Source organism: Fukomys damarensis, unplaced genomic scaffold (genome assembly GCF_012274545.1).
Source record: "Fukomys damarensis isolate Sample0158 unplaced genomic scaffold, DMR_v1.0_HiC HiC_scaffold_11, whole genome shotgun sequence".
NCBI classification, from domain to species: Eukaryota; Metazoa; Chordata; class Mammalia; order Rodentia; family Bathyergidae; genus Fukomys; species Fukomys damarensis.
The window spans coordinates 45609637-45632532 of record NW_022900923.1 but is presented as its reverse complement, the minus strand read 5'-3'; the positions used below and the strand labels follow the sequence as shown (position 1 = coordinate 45632532).

General features: G+C 52.5%; 1 protein-coding gene and 1 long non-coding RNA gene across 4 annotated transcripts in view; both read left to right on the top strand.

Annotated features, from left to right (window-relative positions):
- Plxna2 (plexin A2) overlaps positions 1–22896 on the top strand; it is a 204039-nt gene that overhangs the window by 97644 nt on the left and 83499 nt on the right. For all 3 annotated transcript variants that reach the window (XM_010613161.2, XM_010613162.1, XM_019205870.2), the window contains exon 3: positions 11773–11907. In XM_010613161.2, coding sequence (XP_010611463.1) covers positions 11773–11907 — 135 coding nt within the window. The remainder of the gene's footprint in view (positions 1–11772; positions 11908–22896) is intronic.
- On the top strand, positions 15510–18025 carry LOC104854569. The gene is made up of 3 exons (XR_778158.3): positions 15510–15658; positions 16103–16229; positions 17434–18025. It is a non-coding gene; the product is annotated as an uncharacterized LOC104854569 (long non-coding RNA).

Here is a 22896-nt window from a genome sequence, read left to right as displayed (position 1 = left end):
TCCAACCTGCTCCCTTGGAAAAGGCAGACTGCAGGGTTGACCAGTTGCCCCTCACTACCCTGCAGATGCCCTCCCTGCCCAGCTCCCTCCCTGCCCTGTGCTCCTCGACCTGGTCCCACCCAAGTCTATGGAATGAAAGTAAAACAATCAAAGCTTCCTCTCCCCGCTGGTCCCTTCCTGGGTCCCCCCCATGGGTCCGTTCCTTACCTCACGCGTTCCTTCTGCAGCCCCATTGTGCGGGCAGAGCTGTTCTTCCCAGTCTTGGAGATGAGGAAAATGAGACTCGGCTCCCGTGGCTGAGTGCCCGGTGGCCTCCACCCCAGACATGACTGGGTGGGTGGCACCTAGGGAGGGGTAGACTGAAGTGTGGGGCTTGGGCCCTAGAAAAAGCAAGTGAAAAGGCTGCCTGCCCGGGTGATACGTGTGCAGTCTCTGGTTTGCGTTGTTGCTGAGCCTGTGCTGCTTTGGGGCACTGTTTAGGCTTATTTTGTTCTCTGTTGTCCCCAGCGTAGCTCTCTGCAGTCTGGGTCCCTCTTGTGCACTGGCATCCTTTGCAGCTGCTCAGAGGATGGGGACATTGTGGCTAAGAGTATGCAGCTCCAGGTAAAGGACACCTTTTGGGTCTGGAGGGCTGGGGGAGACCCACGGAGAAGAACTGAGGCTACTCAGGGATCTGGTGTTCTGCTCATGTTCAGGGAAAAGGGAACTCAGAGCTTATTCCCCGCGAGGCCAAGGCCTGGCCCTGCTTCCTTCTCCTGCCTTCTTCAGTGAGACACTGGCACCTGCTGCAGGGGCCCCAGCCACCAGCAATCCCCTGGCAGCTGTGGGCATCAGCGCAGGAGTGGTGGGCATCAGGGAGAAGCAAATGTCCAGCCAGAGAGAGCAAGGTGACCAGGGACTTTCAGAGCAGCGCTATAGGAGGCAAGGTGAGCGTCTGTCCACTGCGGCTCACAGCGTGACAGCCCTGCTCACCACCCCATGCCCCCAACTTGATTGGAATGATTGGCCCCCGGAAGAAGGCAGTGAATTAACTAGGGGCTGTTGTCGTGAAGAAGTTCATTATAAATGTGCCTCTCCTGGGAGGGGAGAAGGGGAAAGGTGGGAAGGTGACAGCATTCAGGCAGATCCCGCGTGATCCGGACCCTCCCCTGCTGTCTCCTCTGCCCTTGGGCTCCGCCAGAGCACACAGGGTGCCCTGGACTGCTGCTGGGGACAGCGGAGGACACAGCCTCTTCCCTTCTCTGATGTACGCAGACTCCAGCCCTGTACCCTTGGCCTGGCCTCTGCCCTTGCTTCCCACCCGCCTTCCAGCCAGCAAGACTCCAGCGTTTGGGCCCTGGGCTTCTTTTCAGAGCAGCACCTTGAGTGTTTGTAGTACTTTCCTCTTAAGAGCTCTTCCAGTCCACTGGGGAGCCAGGAAGGTCATTTCATCAGCAACAAACGTGAATAGTAGTGTTCACATGCCAAGTTCTGGGAGACAGGAGACAAGTGGAGCAGGGTGGGGCAAGATGTCCTCTTTCCTTACCCAGCTTCTACTAGAGGTGGGAAAGCAGGTGTAGGAAAACGAAGACCCAACACAGTTCAGATCCTGGCCCTTCTGCCTGCCAGCTATGTGGCCTTGGGGAAGTCAACCCGCCCCTTTAAGCCTCTAGGAGTTCACCTATACCCGGAAGGTAATGGAAATGCCTCTCTAGCCTGATGTCAACAATAATGAGGGTTAAATAATGTGACCTGTGAGTCAGTCACCTCCTGCCTAGTCTCAGCAACAAGAGCATGCCATCAGTGTATGTGTTATGCATGGTCCACAGTGTGTAGGGTGGCCTACTGTGTGCGTGGCAGTACCTGAATATTAGAGCACAGCAGCTATTCATCTTGGTTACTTTCTTGTTGCTGAGACAAATTTCCTGGTACCCAAAGTTAAAGGAGGAAAGGTTTATTTTGGTTCATCATTTACAGAGGTTTCATTCCATAGTTGGGTTCAAGATAGGGCGGCAGGGCAGAGAGGCATCACCAAGGAAAAGCGGTCCATGCAGGGAAGGCAGGAGTCAGTACGCAAAGGCCTCCCTTTCCTTTTCATTCCATTTAGGTTACAAGCCGATTGGTTGGTGCCACCCACACCCAGGGTGGAGTTTGCCGTTACCCACACCCAGAACCATGCTAAACCAATCGGTGGACATATTTAGATATCACAATCCTCATCCATACTCACACACCCTAGATACAGCCACCTCCAAAAAGCTCCACATATAAGCGAATGAGGCTTTGGGTGGGGTGACATCAAGAGACAAGCTATAGCACTGTTCCAAACGGTCTCTTCTCTACGTTCTCGATCTTAGGAAAGATAACCATGCACAGTCACACATAGCTTCACCAACAGACATGCCAGACACGCTGGGATTCCTATGTAAAGATAGTGTGCGGTTCGTCGTGATTGTCAACTTGACCAGATTAAGAGACTCCTGGAGTGACGATTGAATTGGGAATGGGTTAACCCACTGATGAGTTCATAGCTGACTGGACTATTAGGTTGGTCCAGTTGAACCTAGTGGGGGGAATGGGTCATAGGACTGTGGCTCTGGGCACCGTGTCTGGTCCCTAGCCCCTTCCTCTCAGGCTCCCTGTTTCTCAGCTGCCATGAGCTGAGCAGCTTTTCCCCTTCCACCACGCTGCTTCTGCCCAGAACCAGCCAACCGGGGACTAAAACCTCCGAGACAATTGTGAGCATCGGGTAGGTCGTCCAGCACCAGGGAAGCTGACTGGTACAGGTAGCAGTAGTGCCAGCTTTGTAGAGCAGATCACAGGTTAGGTGTTGAAGGATGGTTAGGATCTGGGAGCTAGAATAAATTGTCAAGAAAACGCATGAGGACCAGCAAGCCTGGGATAAACTTGGAAAAGTGTCTGAAGGCCATGTTAGTTAAACCCTTGAGAGACAAACTGCAGGATGGGAACTTTTCTAAATTTTCAGTGAGGGCAGTTAAGGGTGTTGAGTGTGTATGTGCATGAATGCATACAACGATTTACTTTTTTTTATTTTCCAAAAGTAGTGTGTATGTTCATCATTTTTAAAAATTAGGAGGCTGAGATAAGCAAGAGAAAGAAAATTACAAACACCTGAAATTTAAGGATTTTGCATACAGAAAAGGCAGGATCAAATAAGTGTTTTAAGAAGATTAATCTGGCAGTGTTTGGTAGAACAGATTAGAGCAGGAATATGCTGGAGGCAGGGAGACTTCTCAGGTTATTGCAGTCGCACAGATAAGAGGCAATAAAAACTCAGACCCAGCCCACAGCGATGAGCAGGGGGAGACAGAGGCATGGTTATGTTCCCGCCTCTCTAAGTTGCCATCCGTCTCATCTGCTGCACTCTGCTGTGTGTCTGCCGTGCACGTTTAAAAAATGCTTTCTCCTCTTCGAATCTCAGGTAGTCGCCTGCATCCAGACACAGGCCCAGGATCAGGGAGCGGTGCTCAGAGCTTCCCACCTCCCTTCCCGTCCCTACTGCTGAAAATACCATCTTCAACGTTAACGAAAGCAGAAGATTACAGTTCCAGATTAGATGAGGCCTGGCCATCAGAGGCCTTGGAAAAGAATGAGTTCATTAAATAACCTTCTTAGCCTCCTCACCCTCTTCTCTTTTTCCCAATAGCAGGTGGCCTTCTTTGTGACACTGGAGAGACAGCTGTGTGATCTGTTCTGTTCCCCAGGATTTAGCCAGAGTCCCCCAGCACTGCTTAGATGTAGTTCTCAGTCTGGAAACAGGCACTGCCCTCCTCTTCGGCTGAGGGAAAGCCAAGCCCCAGAGAGGGGCAGGATGACAGAGTGCAGCAGCTTTTGGGACCAGGCCAGCCCGGCTTTGAGTTCTGCGTGCCCCTTGCCAGCTGTGTGTGTGTGATCTGGCTCTAAACGCCTGACAGTTCTTATTCTCGAACCGGGAGCTTTGGAAATTACTGCTGTGGACACCCCACTGCTTTGATAGTGGCTCGGTGAATATGCTGGGACCATAAAGAGAGAACGCTACTCACAGCCATGTACCTCGTCCTAGGGCGCACAGATTTCTTTTCCTTCCTCCACCTGGGAGCTGGGATGGGGCATTTCCCAAGAGCTGAGCCGTTGCTCAGCATCCCCACTCCCTCGACTTCCAGCCACCGTCTTGCAGAACACACGATTCCCTTCTCGTGGCGCCTCTTGAAGGGAGGTCTAGATCAGTCCCTGCGCTCCGATTCTGTCCTGAAACCACCAGGCACAAAAGCTGTGAGGAGCACGGGAAGTGGAGATTCGGAAGGGTCCACACTGCAGGAGCTCTGGGTAAACAGGGATTTCAGCTTGGCAGAAGTTCCTCCGTTACTCTTTATTAATTTCTCCTTCCACCTTGCTGCTTTCCCCTCGCCCCAGATTGTGCGCATTCCCTGTGAATTATTGCAAGGCCTCTTCGTGATTTGATTTCATCAGGCTGCCTACCACTCGGGCTGTCCTTCGCTGTATTTATCTTATTGTTTCCCCGAACAATCAAGCGCTTCCTCTGCCCCTGGCTGCGGCTTTTTCCTGCAGTCTCTGGCCTGGAGCCAGAGCAGTGGGTTAAAGGTGGGGCAGGGTCCTGAGTCACCCAGCAGGGTTTACCTGCCTGGGCCTTGGAGTGGGAAACCCCCACACACAGATGGAATTGAGAGATCTGGATTCTTTTTTTCCCTAGATCTTTCTGTCAGTCTCCCCAGAGTGGTAGGGGGAGAGCCCCTGGGTAGAAATCTGTGCCTGTGTGGGGCGCAGCCTGTCAGTAACCCCAGGAAGGTACGAAGCAGCGGCCACTCCTCTGTCTTAGGAGTGGTGCAGACATGTGCCTCGGCTGTCCTCTTCTGGGTAATGAAGAGCAGAAAAGCCACAGTTTAGAAAAAGAACACTGTCCTTGCACTGTGGGAAGCCAAGGTAGGAGGACTGTAGGTTTGAATCTAGCCTGGGCAACTTAGCATCTTAGGAAGACCCTATCTCAGTTTTTTTTAGTTTTTTCTTGAGACAGGGTCTTGCCATATAGGCCAGGCCGGCCTCGAACTCTCGGTGATCCTCCTGCCTCAGCCTTCCAAGTGCTGGGATCACAGGCATGTGCACCTCACCTGGCTCAAAATTGCTTTTAAAAATATACATATATTTTAAAGGGCTGGGGATATTACTCAGGGTGAAGTCCCTAGCTTCAGTCCTTAGTGCAGTGAGGGGAAGAAAGGAGGGAGGGAGGGAAGAAGGAGCTGGCGGTGCAGCTCCCGATTCTCTCTGCCTGGCCCTGAGCATTGACCTTGCTCAGAGCCAGTGCTCAGTATCCACAGTCCTTTCTTGCCAGGCTGTTAATGCTCAGACTGTCCCAAGGTGCCAGTCCAGAGGTCTCTCCTCATATTCCAGGAGAAAGTTGCCCCCAGGCCCCTAAAATCCAGAGTCTTCTGTGCATCCCTCTGTGAGCCCTGCTCCCACCCCCAGCTGACTAGAAGGCAGATTCGTAACATGCACAGAAATAGAAATAATTGTACCAGGAAATGTCATTCTCCAGCGTCGAAGTCCCAGTGATTGACCGACGACTCTCTGGGGACTAGTTTGGAAAGCATCTGCATGCGTGTGCATGTGTGCACGTGCGTGTGTGCATGTGGTCGTGTCTCTGTGTGTGCACGTGGTCGAGGCTCTGTGCATGTTCTGAAAGCTTATCACCCTAGTGACCTTCTGCCTCTTCAGGGATGCGGACGGGGAGCTCTCGTCCATGCTCCCTCTCCTGCTCCTCTCCTGGCTCTGGGCAATGCACAGACCACACGTTCCAGGCTCTGGCGTCTCCTTCCAGTTATGCAGGACTTTAGGGCTGGACTCCAGCGGCCTGCTGAGCTGTGACTCTGTGAGCTTGGTTAAGTTTCCTCCTCACAGCTCAGCGGGTGGGGCATGGCATGTGTGTGTGTGTGTGCGTGTGTGTGTGCACGCGCGTGCGCACAGGAGCCGGGGGAAGAATCGCAGAGTCTGAATTTACCAAAGCCTTGAGTCTATAAATAATCTGGGTCACGAAGCTGCACGAAAATAAACTTTGGCATGAATCGTCTCTCGCCGCGTGCTCGTGAATACACTCACAGTTTGTCGGAGCAACGCAGGGCCCTCTCCACCTTTGCCCACCTTAGAGGTCTGCACGCGCGCACATCCGTCCACACAGCACGCGTCACACAGACACCAGCCCTCCCACGTCTGGCGCGCTGGCACAGGCATTCCCACACTGCGGCAGAGAGCACTGGCGGTCAAGGGCAGCTCTTCCAGAGAGCAGCTCAGGACCCAAGGTGCTGGGACCACTGACCCCGTCGCTGAGCCCTCCTCAGCACTGGGGAGAAAGTCCAGCCCTCCCCCAGGGGTCTGGTCCAAGAGGCAGAGCAACATTGCCTCTCCATGCGCATCACCCTGAATCTCCCCAAGAACTCGGTTTCCACCCTTGCCTCTCCACTTAGGCCTCCCCTCCCCCAGGAAGCCACCCTTCCCATGGCCAGGTGAGGCACTGAGCACTCCCTGTGCTGTCCCCATGAACACCTCTTCTCCCAGGCCGGCTTGAGTGTCTGCGGACACCAGCTGGACAGTCCATTTCCCGTCCCCAGGCGCCTTGACAGGATCCTGTGTTGTTTATCGCTCTCAGCTCCTGGTATAGACCTTGCTCCTGTAAAACATAGATATTGGACAGTCCTGAATTCATGGCTGATAACTCAGTTCATTTTCACAATATCCTTTTTCCACTGGGAGGAGCAAAATTTACCCTCCTACTTGGTAGCTACGAGACCATGATATTAACAGGTGAAGGGACTTGCCTGAGGTCACATCTCCAGCTCATAAGGAAGGTCAGGGTTGGGGTCTGGTGCCTCCCTCCGCCCCGTGGCCTCAGTCAAGCCAATTTCATTTCCACTGAGGGCTGAGAGAAAAAGACCCCCCACTGTCCTGCTTTTCAGCAGTACTTGCAAAAAATTACAGCTGTGCCACTATTATTACTGCTATTAATAAAGCCATATTAGAGTGCCACATCTCAGGGAAGGGCCCCATAATTCAAAGCTCACTAGAGAAGAAATTGATACAAAGGAAAAAGAGTTTGCAGAACTCACGGGTAAGCGAGTTCATTGGATCCACGGCTTTGAATTGGATATTCAAGTAAAGAGGTGGTCATTCATTCTGTCCCAACATAGCTGTGATTTAAATGAAAGATACTCAGAGGGCTACTATTTCATTGTCATTTCTGAGGGGCCGCTCCCACCTGGAAGTCTGGAAGTAAATCCCAGGCTTCACCTCACAGCCTCCAAAGGCTTTAGCCTCCAAGTTAAGCCTCCACATCAGCTTGAGTTTATTTCTGCCCCTGAAACCAGGTGGTTGTCCACTTTGTAGAGGTCTGGAAGAAGAGTGGATGAGGAGGGAACTCGGGCTTCTGAGAACAGCGATGCTTGCCCTTGTGGAAGATCATACACTGGCAGAGAATGGGGCCCCTGTATGCAAAACTCAGTTCTGCCTGGCTTCAGTTGTGTGATCTTTGGAAAATCACCTAACTCTCTTGGCCTCAGATTTATCTATAAAGTGGCTACCATAATAGCTTTGTCAAGGGTGCTTGTAAGGGTTAAATTGGGTTACACTTTGTAAGCCGATCTCTATAGTGCTGAGAACATTGTAAAGGCTATATATGGCTGCTGTTAATAATTAATTAAGTAAACAGGGTCCTTTGGAAATGTACCAAGCATAACTGCCTTCAGGCAGGGACATGCAGAACTCTGAAGCTCTCTACGGTCTGAGTCTGTCCGAGCTAAATGGCCCCTACTTCTACATGTTCCCCAAGGTCAGGAGAGGACAAGAGCTAGAAAACCACACGGTGACTGTATCAGTCAGTATCTACTCGAGAAGCAGATACAATACAAGATACACGAATGTTTATGAATTCAGAAGATTGGCTTAGGCCGCCCACAGAATCGATGAGGAAGAGGGCAGAGGGTCCATCTGCACACTGGAGACTAGGATCCCGTCAAAGGCCTGGAGCTCACGGCAGCGTCCCGCGTGAGCCCCTATCAGGAACTGATGGGTCTGCGATGGAGGCTGAAGAGTCCGCACCGGAAGCTGAAGGATCCACACCGGAAGCCGAGGAGTCTGCGCCAGAAGCCAGGAGGTGCCGCCCAAGGCGAAGACGGGAGCTCCTCCGAAGGAACAGAAGTAGATCCTCTTCCTCATTTTCCCTTTATAGCATCCAGGACCTGATGGGCCCTTGGGCAGGTCCTCCATGCCCCAGGGTGTGAATTGCTGAGCCAATTTAGCCAAGCTTCTGTCTGCCAGCTTCTCAAGTTGACGAAGTCTCTCAGCCATCACAGTGACTTCTCCCTGTGTCCGCCTTCTGTGGTCCCCAGATCCCTGTACTGCCTGGGGAGACACTGAGACTTGTGCTGCTTGGTCTGCTAGTTCCATGCTCTTGCACTGGATTTGTGGTTTATTTCAAGTTATTGTTGTGCTTGTGGTTATTGAAACTAGGCCCCAGGCATGCGCACTGAAACGCAGAGGAGAGCTGTCCCTGTGTGGAACACCACAGTATAGACCCGACAGGTCGACTTTCTAACTCCTGCTTTTACTTTGGGGCTCCCAACACCTCCCCATTAGGCATTCTGTGTGTGGGAGGAATAGAGGACAACTTCCAAGCTCGCAGCTGCCTCCGTCCATGGGAGCTGTGCATTGGCCGGGCATCTGGACCAAACAGGCTGGAGCCAGATCAAGTCCCCACCCCACCCTGGACCCGGTAGAAGGCCTCAGGTTACGAGTTCCAAAGCCCCGCTCTGGCCCTGATAAGTCTGCTGTCCTCCTGTGATGGGAATGCTTAGTTCAAGTTCAGTACCAACATCTTCTGTTCTGGTTTAGTCTTAGCTCTGCCTTTGAGAATCACAGATCTGATTCTAGCTTCTACTTGTTCATTAAAAGATTGAAGTTGCAGACAAAGAATTTTTAAACACTTCTGATTAGGTCTCTGATTCAGTCCAAAACTCTTGGTTGGGACTAGCCTTAACTGAATGCAGCAGCATATGCTGATAAGTTGTCTTTGGTTCAGTTCCAGTTCTAACCTGGTCTTTACCTGGTCCCAGGCACCATAGAGAGAGCTTTCCTTCCTCCTTTGACCTTGTGCCCTGACCTTGCTGGGGATCCAGGCCAGGCCCCAAGCTCATGGAAAAGTCAGCTGGCTGCCTGAGGTGGGAGGTCCTGGCCAGGCCTGCGAGAGGGCTGGCTCTGTAACTCATATGCCAGTGCCTTGGGGAGACCTCAGTCTCCCTGGAAAGGAGCAGCTGTCACAGGGAGTATAGGGAGGCGCTGAGATGTCCCCTTCATGGGCAGGCACCTTCAGACTTGGGCAAGAGCAGACCAGAGCTCCCAAGGCCATGGAAGAGAAAACTGGGGCCATGCCAGCCAGAAGCCATTCCCATCACAGCACCCTGCTACCCTGCTGTAGTTACCAAGAGCTTTAGTGACTCAGAGCTACTGCATTTCTGCAAGGCAAAAGCCTGGAATGTGGAAAGCCCACTCCTGAGGTAGAAAAAAAGGGCAAAGGTGGAGTTTAGGGGAAAGAGAGGAGGTGTGAGGGGCAGGAACGGCTGAGAGAAGACTGTTTGGTTGCACTGACATTTCCTCCTCAGCTTCCAGTCCAGATACATAGCTAAGGATGCAAAGAGGAGAATGTGCCATGGTCAGCCCTAAGCCTGACCTACTGTTCCTACCCCTGGGGTTGAGGCCCAAGAGCCTCAGGTGGGGATCTGCTGTTTCTGCCATTGGGAACTCCAGATCCAGAGCTGCCAACCCAAAATCAGTCACCAACTGCTTCCCACTCTTCCTAGTCCAGCCCAACCCCACGGGTTCCAACCGTACCCTGTCTCGGGCCTTCAAGTCTGCCGGTTCTCAGGAGGGTAGAGGAATAGAAATGGACGCCCCGGCCCCATTCCCCCAACCCTGAAAGAAATAATGCCAGTGGCTCTCCTGACAGCCAGCGAGAACTGAAAACGCCTCCGTTCATCCCACCGTCCGTATTTGTGGCAGTGTTGAGTGCCCAGCTTGGCCCATGGATTGAGTCGTGAGCCCTTGCCCTCAGGAGCATTCTTTGTGGTGAGGAGAAATGGGCAGAGCGAGGAGAGGGTTAGTACAAGAGCACATGCAGAGGGTGAAAGGAAGGAGATGGCTTATTCTTCACATTTTCCAAAAAAAAAAAAAGTCTTTTGCCCTGACTTTGATTTAGCACCAGAGTCCAGGATACTCTTACCTTTTGGTTCCCAGTACATGTCCTTTCCACAAGTGCATCTCAAGGGTTCCTTTTTCTCCTTCACACACTTGGTTACCAAGCCCATGCCATGCACAACCACTGAGGGTTATAGGAGAAATGGAAAGCACATCCTCACCTTCAAAATGTTAACAGAACTTAAGTCATCTAAAGGGATCAGAGCACAACTCAAGTAGGTGCCAGTACCTGTTTGTAATGCTGAGACAGAATGGTTGGGGGAAAAAGGCATCCTCATAGGAGCAGTTAATTAGCCATTAGAGAAGTCGGAAGACTTCTTGGAGGAGGTGGGGCTTGAGCTAGAGAGTGTGTAGGTGAACAGAGGACCAAGAAAACCAGCCAGGGCACGGAGCATTGGTCAGAGGTCAGTGCTTGGCTGGGAGAGGAAGCTGAGCATAGATAGCCCTCCAACCAAGGCACCCTGTCCCCGCTGTCTGCGTGACCCCAGGTCCTCTCTCCTTGGAGTTTCGGTACTATGTATGCAGAAGTCAGCCTCAGCCAGTACTTCTCAGGGCCTGCACCAGCAGCATTGGAAGCTCCTGGGAGTTTGCTAGAATTCCACATGTGCAGGCCCTCTGCACTCCTGCCTGAAATTCTGAGGAGGGTCCAGTCTCGTACACAGCCAGGCTCTCAAGCACAAGGGCACACAGGCTCGGAAACGCTGGATTATACTGCTGTTCTTAATCCTGGCTGCTCATTTAATGCACCTGGGGAGCTTTTAAAACTCAGTGAGGGTGCGTCGACCCCATCCAGATTTTCTGAGGAACAAATCTGGCCCTGGCATTTGTATTTTTAAAACTTCCCGTGTGATTCAACCGTACAACCAGGGCTGGGAAATGGGAGTGTTTCTTGCTGTCCTGCAGTGGCTGGGGAGACTCAGCAGGGATCCACCCCATGCCACTGGGTGACTTCGCAGGCTTTGAGAGCCCAAGCCTTGAGGAAGAAAGACTTCTGGAGGCCCAGGAGTCCCGCGTCTCTCAGTGGCCTGCTTTTTGATGGTTTGCACGCATCCACCATCCTGCATCTGCCTAAGGCAAGGGCACTTGTAGAGGTGCTGACTCTCCCATGGCAAGCTGGTAGGTGTGTGTAAGCACACACTCGCTTGCACACATGATCACACGGCACTGGAAGTATTAACAGATGCACACAAGAATCATCACAGAGGGGCTGGGGCTGCAGCTCGGTGACAGGGCAAGGTGCTGCGTTCGAGCCCCATTGCCAATAAATAAAGAAAAGAAAAGAATCGTCACAGAAGGGTGGACAGAATCATTCCAAAGGGCGTACGAGCACAGACAAAGAAGCCACCCTCAGCGACCCAGAGCACAGCGCACTTAGACTGTGAGGGAACCCCACTTGCTTGAAAACTGCATGTTTGGAGTAAGTGGTTCTTCTCCCCAGAGCAGCAGTCGTGTTCAGTAAGCCACTTCCTCTAGGGAGAAGGAGGGAGCCCGTCGGGAAAGCTGATGGAGATACTGAGGACACCCTTGTTTCTCTTGTAGATTCGAGCTGATGGTCCGCCCCATGGTGGGGTCCAGTACGAGATGGTCTCTGTGCTCAAAGATGGGAGCCCCATCCTGCGGGACATGGCCTTCTCCATTGATCAGCGCTACCTGTACGTCATGTCTGAGAGGCAGGTAAGTGCTCACACCCATCCCTGCTTTCCAGTTCTCTAATCTGTAACTTTGTTCAGAACCTTTTCCATCTCAAAGAGAGACCTCCGGGCTTGCTACGCAGGGGCAGGGTCCCTGCGGGCTTTTGCAGGGAGACAAAGGGAAGCTGCCAGGGCCAGCCACTTCCCGGAGGTTTCTCCCTCGTCCGCAGCCCTGTCTCAGCGAGTGATGAACTGCGCACCGGAATGGGCCAGACTGCGCGAAGCAGCTTGGTGTGATTAGGAGGTAGATTTACTGCTCTCAGGCCCATGGAGTCTGCTGTTCAAGGGTGCCAGAGAGGTGTAAATAACCCAGGCCTCCAGGCTGGGCTGGTTCCTGGGAGAGATAGACCCAAGATAGGGCCCCAGAAGGAGATAAAATCCTGGCCTGAGTCTTAGACCGGTTCAGGTTGTAAACTGGTCACCTCTGGGAGGCTGAAACAATGCCTGCAGAGCCTGCAAAACCCACTTCTCCCTCTGCTGGGTGGCATCCAAGCAAGTCCTCCTCTCGGATGCCCCCAGCCTGCATTTGCCCTGGTTGTGTGCAAGCAGAGCGGAGAAGGCCGGGGCACAGGGAGCTGCGGTGTAGGGAGAGAGGCCAGGGGATTCTCCCAGTCACTGCGCGTCCTGCAGACACAGCAGCCTTAGCAAAAGCTAGTCCCTTCACTCACTAGGTCAGTGGGTTAACAGCTGCTCAGCAGCCATCTTGGTCTTGTTGTTTTCCTGAGCAGAATGAGTCACATAAAGACCAAAGAAGGAGAAACAGGACTGTGATCCAGCCTCAGCAGCTACACACAGTGGCTGAGGCCGGAGGGACCGATGGCTTTCACAGGGTGCCTCCCAGCTCCACATCAGTCTGATTATTTGCAAAGATTCTCATGTCCTTGATCAGCTTCACCTTCCCCAGAATTCTCCCCAGATGTGAGGAGTCTGAATCCAGGGATGAGCCATGAACAGGAGGAGTCAGAAAGAGGCGGATGGGCAAATGACAGCATTAAGGGAGGCAGCGATGCAGTTCTAACTTGAAAATTACTTCTTCAGAATACATGACACAAATCATATGCTAATTGCATGCAAATTACATCCAGATCCTCCTGAACCCACCTGTCATTTTCACCTTCTTTTGTGTGGCCCCTGCAGTTGAGGCATAATCAAGTCCAGATGGGAATTTTGTGAAGCTGGAGGAATCTTTGCCTACCTTAGAGTGGGTAAGACGGTCTTGAAAATAAAGGCTGGTGTATGGTCCCAATAAAAGTCCCAGTAAAATAGGCCTAAAAGAGTCCATTATTGGGCACACATTTATGGGGAAAGAAGTACTGGGCAAGCATCAAAATGAATGGGACTTGATCCCCTACTCTAATGTTGATTATAATCTAAAGAGGGTAAGAGACATGGTATTAGGCATTTTCCCATGCTGGGACAAAATAACCGACACAAACAGTTTAAAGAAAGACAGGTTTCCTTTGGCTCAAGGTTCCCGAGGGTTCGGTCCATGGTCAACTGGCTTTAAGGCAGAACAACATGGTGGAAGGGTCTGGCAGAAGAAACTGTTCAGCCCATGGTGGTCAGGAAACGGGGAGAAAAGTGAGGAGCTGGGAACAAGCGTCACCCTTCCAGGTCACATGCCTCTTTCAACCCAGCCCCACCTCCTCTCAGCTCATTCATCTGTGAACTTTCCAGGGGCCTGATTAATCCACTGATGAGTATAGCAACCCCATGACTTGACCACCTTCCAGAAGTTCCACCTCTAAACACATGAAACTTTTGGGGGTACATTTTAGATACGTAGCCCCATGGCAGACATGTGCCCCAAAATCTGTAACATCAAACTGAGTTCTGCAAGTACTCTGCTTTTTCTCTGTATTCTTTGTTTGTCAGACAGAAGGTTATTTTTTAGATAAAAATCAGAAAACAACCATAAGTCGCCAAATCCCACTTTTCAAAATGTAGCATCAGGTTAACACTGACGAAAGTGTAACCTTGTGTTCCCATTTGGTGAACACCATCTGAGACACTTCAGCAGGAATACTCACAGGTGGGATGAACTGATACACGATATCCTTTTATGAGCAGATAAAAGGTTGGTCAGAAGGATGGAATAGACCCACAAGCGACTCCAGGTATGGCTAAGGACCAGGAAAGTAGCTCAGAGTAACAGCGCTCTCTAGGGTTCCACAAGCCCAGTGAAATGAAACAGCAGAAACAGAAAGTAGAGGTCGTCACTGAGACCTTGGGGGGACCGAAAAGGTACTGAGGCACAAAGGAGGAGCTGGCTCGTGGCTGGAGTAGACATCGGGGTATTCGGTGACTTCCCGAGTCCTTGTCTGATGTCACCTCTGGGAGCACCAGCCGTGGCCACACTGAGGGTCCATGTAGCTTGTTGATAAATACGCTCCTGTTCATCTTCATCTTATGCCTCTGGTGACCCGTGTCCTGGTACAACCTGCACCCCCGAAAGCACAGACGTAGTAGCCGGTGGTGATGGCAAATGTGGGAGGGGCATAGGTGAGCTGTTACGGGGGAGGGTCTTCCCGTACCAGGGGGATCTGTAATCAGGTGGCCAAGCCCGAGGCGGACGTGTGATGAAGCTCTAAAGCTAGTAGTCTGGACAGTTATACATGATATAAAACTAGGAGGACAGGTGACTTTGCTGGGGCTGAGGTCAGAGACGAGCTCCAGGAGCAGCTCAGGAGGCCCTTCTGTGTGAGGCCAGCGCACAGCGCACTCACAGAGAACTCGGGTCTCTTACCCAAGGCAGGCTGCTGGTGACAGGAGAACCAAGAGGGAGAGTGAAATCAGGTGACCCGGCTCTGGTCCCGTTTTTGTGATAACCCACAATAGAACTTGCACGGCTTCCGGGTCTCCCTTTATTCCCCAGAGGCATACGTCAGGTCACAGGGTTATCCTTGAAAGCCAAAGGTCTGTTGCAGGCCCTGTTTCACTCTTCTGTAGCTGAGAGGCTGTGGAAAAGTCACAACTTCAGTGTGTCTCACACACGGTCAGTGTGCACTGCACTGGGACAAGAGACGGGGAAATTCTTTCCGTTCTGCCTCATGTAGCGTGCAGACACTTGTCGTTCACGTTCTGTAGGGCCCTCCCCGCTCTTGAACTTCATGGTCCCATGACCTAGGGAAAGGCAGGTGAGGAGGGTGGCTGGAGAGAGCTGAGTGGCTCAGCCTGAGCCGGGAGCCCTGCATTCTCCTAGCCGCCTCCAACTCCCTGAGGCACGTGGACCCTTCACTTCTAGGTACTTCGTTTCCTCACCTTTGAAGACAGAGGTGCCACACACTCTCTAAATTTAAATCAGTGCATAAAGTTGTTTTCCCACAAAAAAAGAGCAGATGACAAATCCAACTCTGACGTCTCATTTAGATGTTGAATAATGAACACAGTTGGTGGTTTGGTGAGGCATGTGTATTCTCCTGTGATGGGGCAGTGTCTTAGTCCATTTCCCACTATTATAACAAAATATCTGAGTCTGGGTGACCTATAATGAAGTTCAGATGTTTCTTTAGCTCTCATTTTGCAGGCTGGAAGTCCAAACAGAATGGCCCTCGGCCTCAGTTCCTCCCAAGGACAGTGCCTTCTGTGACCTAATCACATCCCCCTGGGCCCCTGCTTTTAAAGGTTCCACACCACCTTCCAACGCATGAACCCGTGGGGGACACATTCACGCCATGTACGAGCCATAGAGGCAGCAATTTAAGACTGGGGTTCCCTAAAAATCCCACGACCTCGTAAGGCATCATGGGAATGGGCTTCCCATAACTTGACTCGATAACAATCTCTGGCAACTGAATTCTACCCCACCCTCAACACTTATGTCTCTGTTCCCCTACCCCTTCCCAAAAACATGGCACCTGTTTTATCCTTGGCATCACGTGAAGGGAGTAGAAATAGTTCCTCATCTCCCACTCTGCCTAGGTTTTCATGATCCTACAAAGCTAGAACCCCATAGGCACTTCTCTCTCCCTCTCTCTCTCTCTCTCTCTCTCTCTCTCTCTCTCCTCTCTCTCTCTCAATTAACTAAATGTAATTAAGAAATAGGACTAGTAAAACTGTTGGGTCTTTAGTGCCACTCCTAACAAGTCAATGTTAATGTACTGTTAATGGATCTATGGCCAACCAGTCCCGAGGGTAATTGGAGAGCAGATTTCCCAATCCTGCTGTTGATTGCCCAGGTGTTCCTGAAAGGGTGCCTGGCTCATCCCTGAAAGGCTCATCTTCATCCCCCAGCAGAGTCAACCGATGCTATGAGCACGATTGCAAGTTGCTCCCCTATCCTCGGCGTCTAATGCGCAGTCGGCGGTGAGTCCAGGGAGAAGCAGGCAGCGAGCCAAGTGAAAACTCGAGCAACAAGATGAAGGGAAATGGGATAGCCAGGGTTTCCACTCAGCTCGTCAGGCTGGCCACTCCCAGAAAGGGAGCACCACTCTGTACTCAGGGCGGGTGGGAGAAGAGTGTAGGGATGGAAGCAATTATTCTATTTTATACTTTAATTAGTTTGAATTAGCAGAGGGAATAGAGGCATAAAATGATCCAGCCAAGGGTGAAATGGAAAAAGGGAGTCACAGTGGAGAATGGCTCCTCGCAGGCTGGAAAGAGCCCTGGGAACAGCAGCAAGGCTGGCGAGGGGTGGTGCGTTGGGAGTGGATGGGGACGTGGAGTTCTGCCGTCTAATTGGAGGCCCCGAGAAGCAGGGTAGCAGCCTGCTGGCTAAGACCTGCCATGTGCAAGTGAGACTCACCTCTGCTGCATAGCAGTCACAGAGTGTGCGACTTTGAGAAACTTACTGAACTGCTCTGAGCCTCAGTTGCTTCACCCTGTATAATGAGCCGAGAATGTAACCCTTGTGAGGACTGAGTGTCTACATAAATTGTCGCACTGTGCCTGACACGTGGCCAGTGCTTTCAGTAAGTGCTAGTGACTAGTAGTAGCAGTATTAAAACCTCCCAAGGAGCTCAGAGAGGGCTGGAAGCAAACCCACCACAAATGATGGCAGGGATAGCACTCCCGTTTCCAGCAGTGGCCTCCAACCTCCCTTTCCTGCCTCTCCCTCCCAAGGGGCTGAGAAGACTCTGGCCTGCCCAAATGGCAGCCCTGGGCTGAGGCGCTCCTAATCTGATATTTATTTTAAGATCCAGGAATGTGCCCGGCAGACTAAACAGTCCTGCTCCGCTCAGTGCACAGAGAGGCAGCCCCAGGCCCAGCTGGGCGGCCAGAAAGCAGGCATTTGTGGGGACAAGGAGGGCACAGAGCCCACATCCCCCAACTCTCTGAGTCTGTCCAGCTGATGTGTAGACACCTGGCCAGCGAGGGACTCGGCAGGAGCTTCTCATCTGTGCCGCCTAAAATGAGACACCAGAAACAGGGCTACCTTCTCCAGGTGGTGACCCTGAGGTCCCCTTCAGAATGCCCTCCTGTGGGCGAGTGGTTGGCATACTGTTCTGTTTGCCTGTTGCTAGATAGTAAACCACTTTGAAATTAAGAGCATGGCACAATATTTTGTCAGGTTCACAGACCGCCTGAGTCGGGACTTCAGACGAGCACACGAAGCTGGCCGCAGTGTCTGCAGCCTCTGCTGCCATAGCATGAATGGCTGGAAGCAGCAACGGGCTGGAATGACCTGGAAGCTTTTCCATGTCTGGCATCCGGGAACTGGAAGCTGGGATCAGTTAGGACTGTCGGCCGGTGTGCCTTACACGAGGCCTCTCCTTGTGTCCTAGATCTCCTCATAGCAGGGGTGGCCTCAAGAGAGTCAGGACGCTTGAACATGGCTGCTCATGGCAGACATGGCGGCTCGGGGCTCCAAGAGTACAAAACCCCACAGATAAGGTGGACAAACTAATGCCTTTCAATGCCTGCACTTTGAAAGTCAAGAGAGCGTGGTCTCTTCTGCTTGTCTCTTTACCATCCTGCTGCCCATCTCTCTTGTGACCTATGACTATACTGTAAGAATCGAGGCTGACAAAAAAGGAAGTACATGGCTCCCTGTGTGTCAGGGCTATGAAACTGCAGAGCATAGGAACTGTGAGGACTCCAGAGATGGCTCAGTGGGAAATCCAAGGACCAAGGTATACCCCAAGTAGCTGCCCTTTTTCTGCCCCATGCAGCCTCAGCAGTGTGCTCCAGACTCAGAGGAATCACTTTTTTATTTTCCTAAACACACGGGGACATGTTGGTGGTTTTCGGCATGCAGAAGGTTGTATGAGTCCCAAGTGGGATCTGTTCGATGTCCGTGGGCCCAGACAGTGCTTCTGGGAAAGCCTTGTGGGACCCCATCAGGAAGGGCAGCACCCTGTCAGGAAATGGGTGCATCCATCCATGGTTGTTGATTTTAATGGCCTGGCCGGCAGTCTTCTTGGAGGCATCCCAGGCCACTCAGGAGGGGTCCTCCCAGGTGGCTAGCCTTTCACGTGCAGGCCAAGAGTTCCTTAAGGGGAGGCAGGAAGCTGGCATTTTTAAGCCTTGCCTTAAGTAGTGAAGAGAGAGGGAGCAAAGAGAACTTTTACCTGGATGTATGAGAAACAAAAATTATTTTGAAAGATTGAAAAGTCACCCTTCCCCAATACTCTTCAATACAAGAAAAACTTTGTAGCGATTCCCTGCATGGGGTGACTACCCCATGTGGGGCCCAGGAAGGACTGGAGGGCCAGCTTGCCTCTCACAGGGTCATCCAGCTTCACCAGGGAGCCACTTCTATTTTCCTAGTTTGCAAGAAGCTGTGTCAACTACTATCCTAGATCTAGGGCCAAAAATAAGAACGCCTCTCAAAGGCGGTATTGTCACGGCTGACGTAGAAAGTCTGCTATCTCTAGCCAAAGCTACTAAACTGCCAACCCCCTAAGCCACCTGAAGACCTTGGGGAAGAGAAGAAAAAAATGAGGAACCGCACTTCCAGATGTCCCTGCTCACGTGTCTTGACATTTCAGACTGTTATTTTGATTGCGCCTGTTTGTTTAGTCCAGGCGGTATGGCTTCCCAGGGCACGGGCAGAGCGGGGCTCTGTGACAGGAGGACCCGCTGCTGCCTGGGTTGGGAGGTCTGGGCTGTGCCTGGGAAAGGCGGAGTGTGAGGCCAGGAGACGACTTCCAGAGCTGACCCAGAGGGACTTGGGGAAGAATTATGGAGTTTGTGGATTAGGAGAGTGAGGATGGAGAATTGCTGCGGCACTTTTGCTTTAGAATGTGTCGCTTTCAATCCAAGCCTTTGAAGCACATGTGTTTCTAGTTAAGGCCCAGGGACCCCAGTGTGGCCAGAGCTGAGCGCAAATCACCGCCTGCTCCAATGGCAGAGAGGCGTCCTGGCTCCAGGGGCCGCGGCTGCGGGGGCAGCGGCAGTGACCACCTCTGCCTGGGTTTTGATTTGCCCTCTTTCCCTCATTTCCAATGTCATGAGTTCAGGTCCCAACGCACAGCTAATTCCCTGGCTATTAATATTCTGATCCAAATTTTTTATAAATATTTTCACATGAGGGAAAGAAATGCAAACCTACACTGTTAATCAGATGCTTGGCTTGCTGTATATAAGAAAGAACACTTCAGCCTCTTATTTTTAAATCCTTTGGTTTGGAAAGAAATGATTGAGCACAATGCCCAGGCTGGGCAGACTGGTGCCAAAACCCCTCATTTCCTGAATGGGCTCCTGCTCCGGTCCTTGCCGAGGCTTTGACGTCTCTGTCTAGGTAGGAAGAGCCGAAGGCTGCTGCTCTGACTGCCCAAGGGATGTTTCAGGGGAGAGATGGAAAATCAGTGTCTCCACACCAAGAGGGCTCCCGCCCGCCCGCCCCAGCCTTTCTGGGTAAGGAAACTGATGCCCAGGGAGGGGACTGGCTTACCTGAGTCACCAGCTGAGCCGCCAAACCACCCAGGGTTCACACGTTGAGCTCTATCCACCCAGCCTTCTTTGCCCGACCTGACACCACTTCCCTCCGCACACGCAAGAGAAAACACTGGTTGTGTTTTAAAACTTTGGATTTAAAAAAATTAAAAACAGCACAGGCCCACAAGAGTCCCTGAAGATGTTCCCAAGGGTCAAATTAAAATCAGAGAGATTTGCATATCATTTGCATACACAGATCCATTCATTCAGCGGACCATTAAGTGTCTACCGTGTATAATGCATAGAGCTGTCTGCTGATAAATCACTTCAGTATACAGAGACAGACAGGGTCTTTCTAAGGGTGTTCCAGCACAGATCTTCGGGACAAGGCTACCTGAAGACAGGTACCTTCTGCGTTTCTTTCTGCTCTTTTCAGTACAATCACGGTGCTGCTAAATACATTCTTGTGGAGACAAATGCACTGGAATCCATGTCCTCAGAGTGGTGCGTTCTGTAGGGAATGAGCAAAGCGTAGGTAAATAAGGAGAGAAGGGGAACAGTGCAGTCGGAGAGGTAAACAGTGTGCTCGGTGGTGGAGATTACTGGGACCCCCAGGAAGGGATCTGCCCAGTTACTGCTCCAGGCCCCGGGCCTCACCCCTCCCACGCAGGAACCCAGAGCTGGTTCAGCCCAAGACCAGCGAGTGAGGAGCAGGAGGGGACAGAGATCTGGGGACGGACTCTGGAGGAGGAAGAGTGTGTGCAGCCAGGTGATGGGCAGCTTCCTGTGAGCCGTGGAAACACTGGCTCACCCTGAGTCCCATCTCCAGCACTCACTGCGTGGAGGCTCAGGCGCGGGGCTTCGCCTCTCTGCGCTTCGGTAGCCATCCGTCAGAGGCCATAACTGCGGCGTCTGCAGGAGGATTACACCCAGTGAGCTAATGCATGAGAAGCCTTCTGAGGTGCACCTGGCACAGGTTACCTGCTTCATAAATATTAGTAGCAGTCGTTATATTTTCACGCTTGTGCCCCCACGTCTCCAGGCCAAGCCCTAGAGATCATGCTCTACCTGTAGCCACACCTAAAAAAAAAAAAAACACCCGCCAGCCCTCCTCTATTTAACGTGTTGAAAGCTACTATTTATGCCATGTTTTTCTTATTTTAATTTACAAACATGACCTCAGCTAATAAGTTTTACTTTCCCAGCCCTGTCCACAGATATGAAAGCTGAAATTCAGTCTGGCTAAGTAATTTGCCCAGAGCAACAATCCTGGTAGACAGCAGGGTTAGGCCGCACCCCAAACTGGAGCCGCCGTTTATACCGCGTCATTCCTTAGACAGCGCCCCCTGGCTGCCGTCTGGCTCCCCTCTCCGCTCCCTACACCAGGCTCCAAATCAGAGGACTAGGACTGGAGGGAGACAGGCGCCGACTCCTCACCTACACACCCTGGGAAACTGGAGTAGTGGTGCACTGTGCGCTTTACAAGTCAGTAAAAGCGAGGCCGCACAGCCCTGGGGCACGGACGGGCTTGGGAAGCCCTCTGTGCCCTGAGGAAGTTACTGTGCTGCCATTCATCGCTGGGCAGCAGAGGACTTGGGAAGACAGGTGTCAGCCCCTCTTTTGGCAAATGGGGAAACTGAGGCATGGCAAGATGATGTGACCTGCAAAAGGGGATCTTGAGGCTGATCAGAGGCAGAGCGAGAAGTGACAGAAGTAGCGGTTCGGGGACCCAGTGGGGTACGTCGCCACACCCCTGCCTGCCCCATTGCCCAGTCCCCAGGTGGCCTTGTCTGGCAAAGGAAAACTCTCGCCGGTGTGAGCACTTAGGAAGCATTGCACCCAAGCTGGCTCAGCTCCGCTCTGGCCCCAGCTCTGGGCTGGGATGAGGCTCCTGGCTCACCGTCCTTGGTCTCCTCCAGAAACATGCAGGGGCACCAGTCATGGCACCCGAACTTTGCAGCCCGCTTCTTAGCTCCTTGCCGGCACTCTCCCCAGAGCTCCGGAGCCGAGTCTCAGTAACTGAATGTGTTTTATTTAGACCCTAACATTTAGTGCCACTTTGGATTTCCAATTAGGCTTCAATCACTTGCTGAGCGTCTGATTCGTTTTGTTGTTTTGATCAACACAAAAGATGCAACATCATAGGAGCTGTCAAGACAAGTTATTTCCACCCGCTGATGCCTGGGACCACGGCTGCCACGTGAAGACACAGTTTCAAAGGTGTCGAGGAGGCGTGGGCATTAGCACGGGGAGAGGGAGCCAGAGCCGCCCGATCCCCAGGAAGCAGCACAGCCTGGAATCCGGGCCTCACCCGGGGCCAGAATGGACATCAGGGACCAGGCAACTTGGCCCCTCCACCTGAGGACCAGGGCTCAGGGACCCAGAGAAGGAGAGGAGCGGGGCTGGTTGTGGACAGGCCCTCTGGGGCCTTCAGTGTGCCTGCCAGGGCCTGGGAGGAGGGACGCTGGCCTCTGCTGGATTTCTTCAGGGCATGGCCCACAGAGCCACTTTGCAAAGCTGCATGGGGCTTTCTTCCGCCACCTGCCAGCAAAGCCTTCTTGCCGGGGCTGGTCCCAGAAGGCTATCTGGGGTCAGACTTGGGCCTCCAGGGCGTTCATGAGGAAGGGAGGCAGAGGGAGGCTGGCCGAGGGGAGCGGGAGATCTAGCAGCTGGCAGTGGGAGAAGCATCAGCCTTTGTCTTCACGGATCACCCTGTGGATGGTGGCTGAGCTCCGGTCTCCTCGCTGACCCTCAGCACAGCCTTTCTAGCCAGGATAGTGCCCCGTGGCAGGTGTTCACATGGCACCTGGAGGCTGGCCTGGTCTCAGCGCGTATGTGCTGCCCACAGCCATGGATCCAGAAGGAGCGGACCTCAGGGCTCCCTGGGGGCTGAGGGTCGGTGTCTCCCTAGCAGGGCTCTTCCTTCCACGCCGCCACAGACAGGGACCCATGGGGGAAATGCCAGTCACAGCTCTTTCTCCTCCTGGCTTTGTACCATCTGCAGAGCCCAGCTGGGTTACACATTTTCCCGGCTGGCCCTGATCAGGAACCAGTGTCTCAGCCACGGTCTGCTTCATGGTGTGCATGCTGTGGTTAAAACCCCCAAGATTGCCCCACTCGGATCAGGCAGCCTTCCCCACCCACCCGCCCTTCC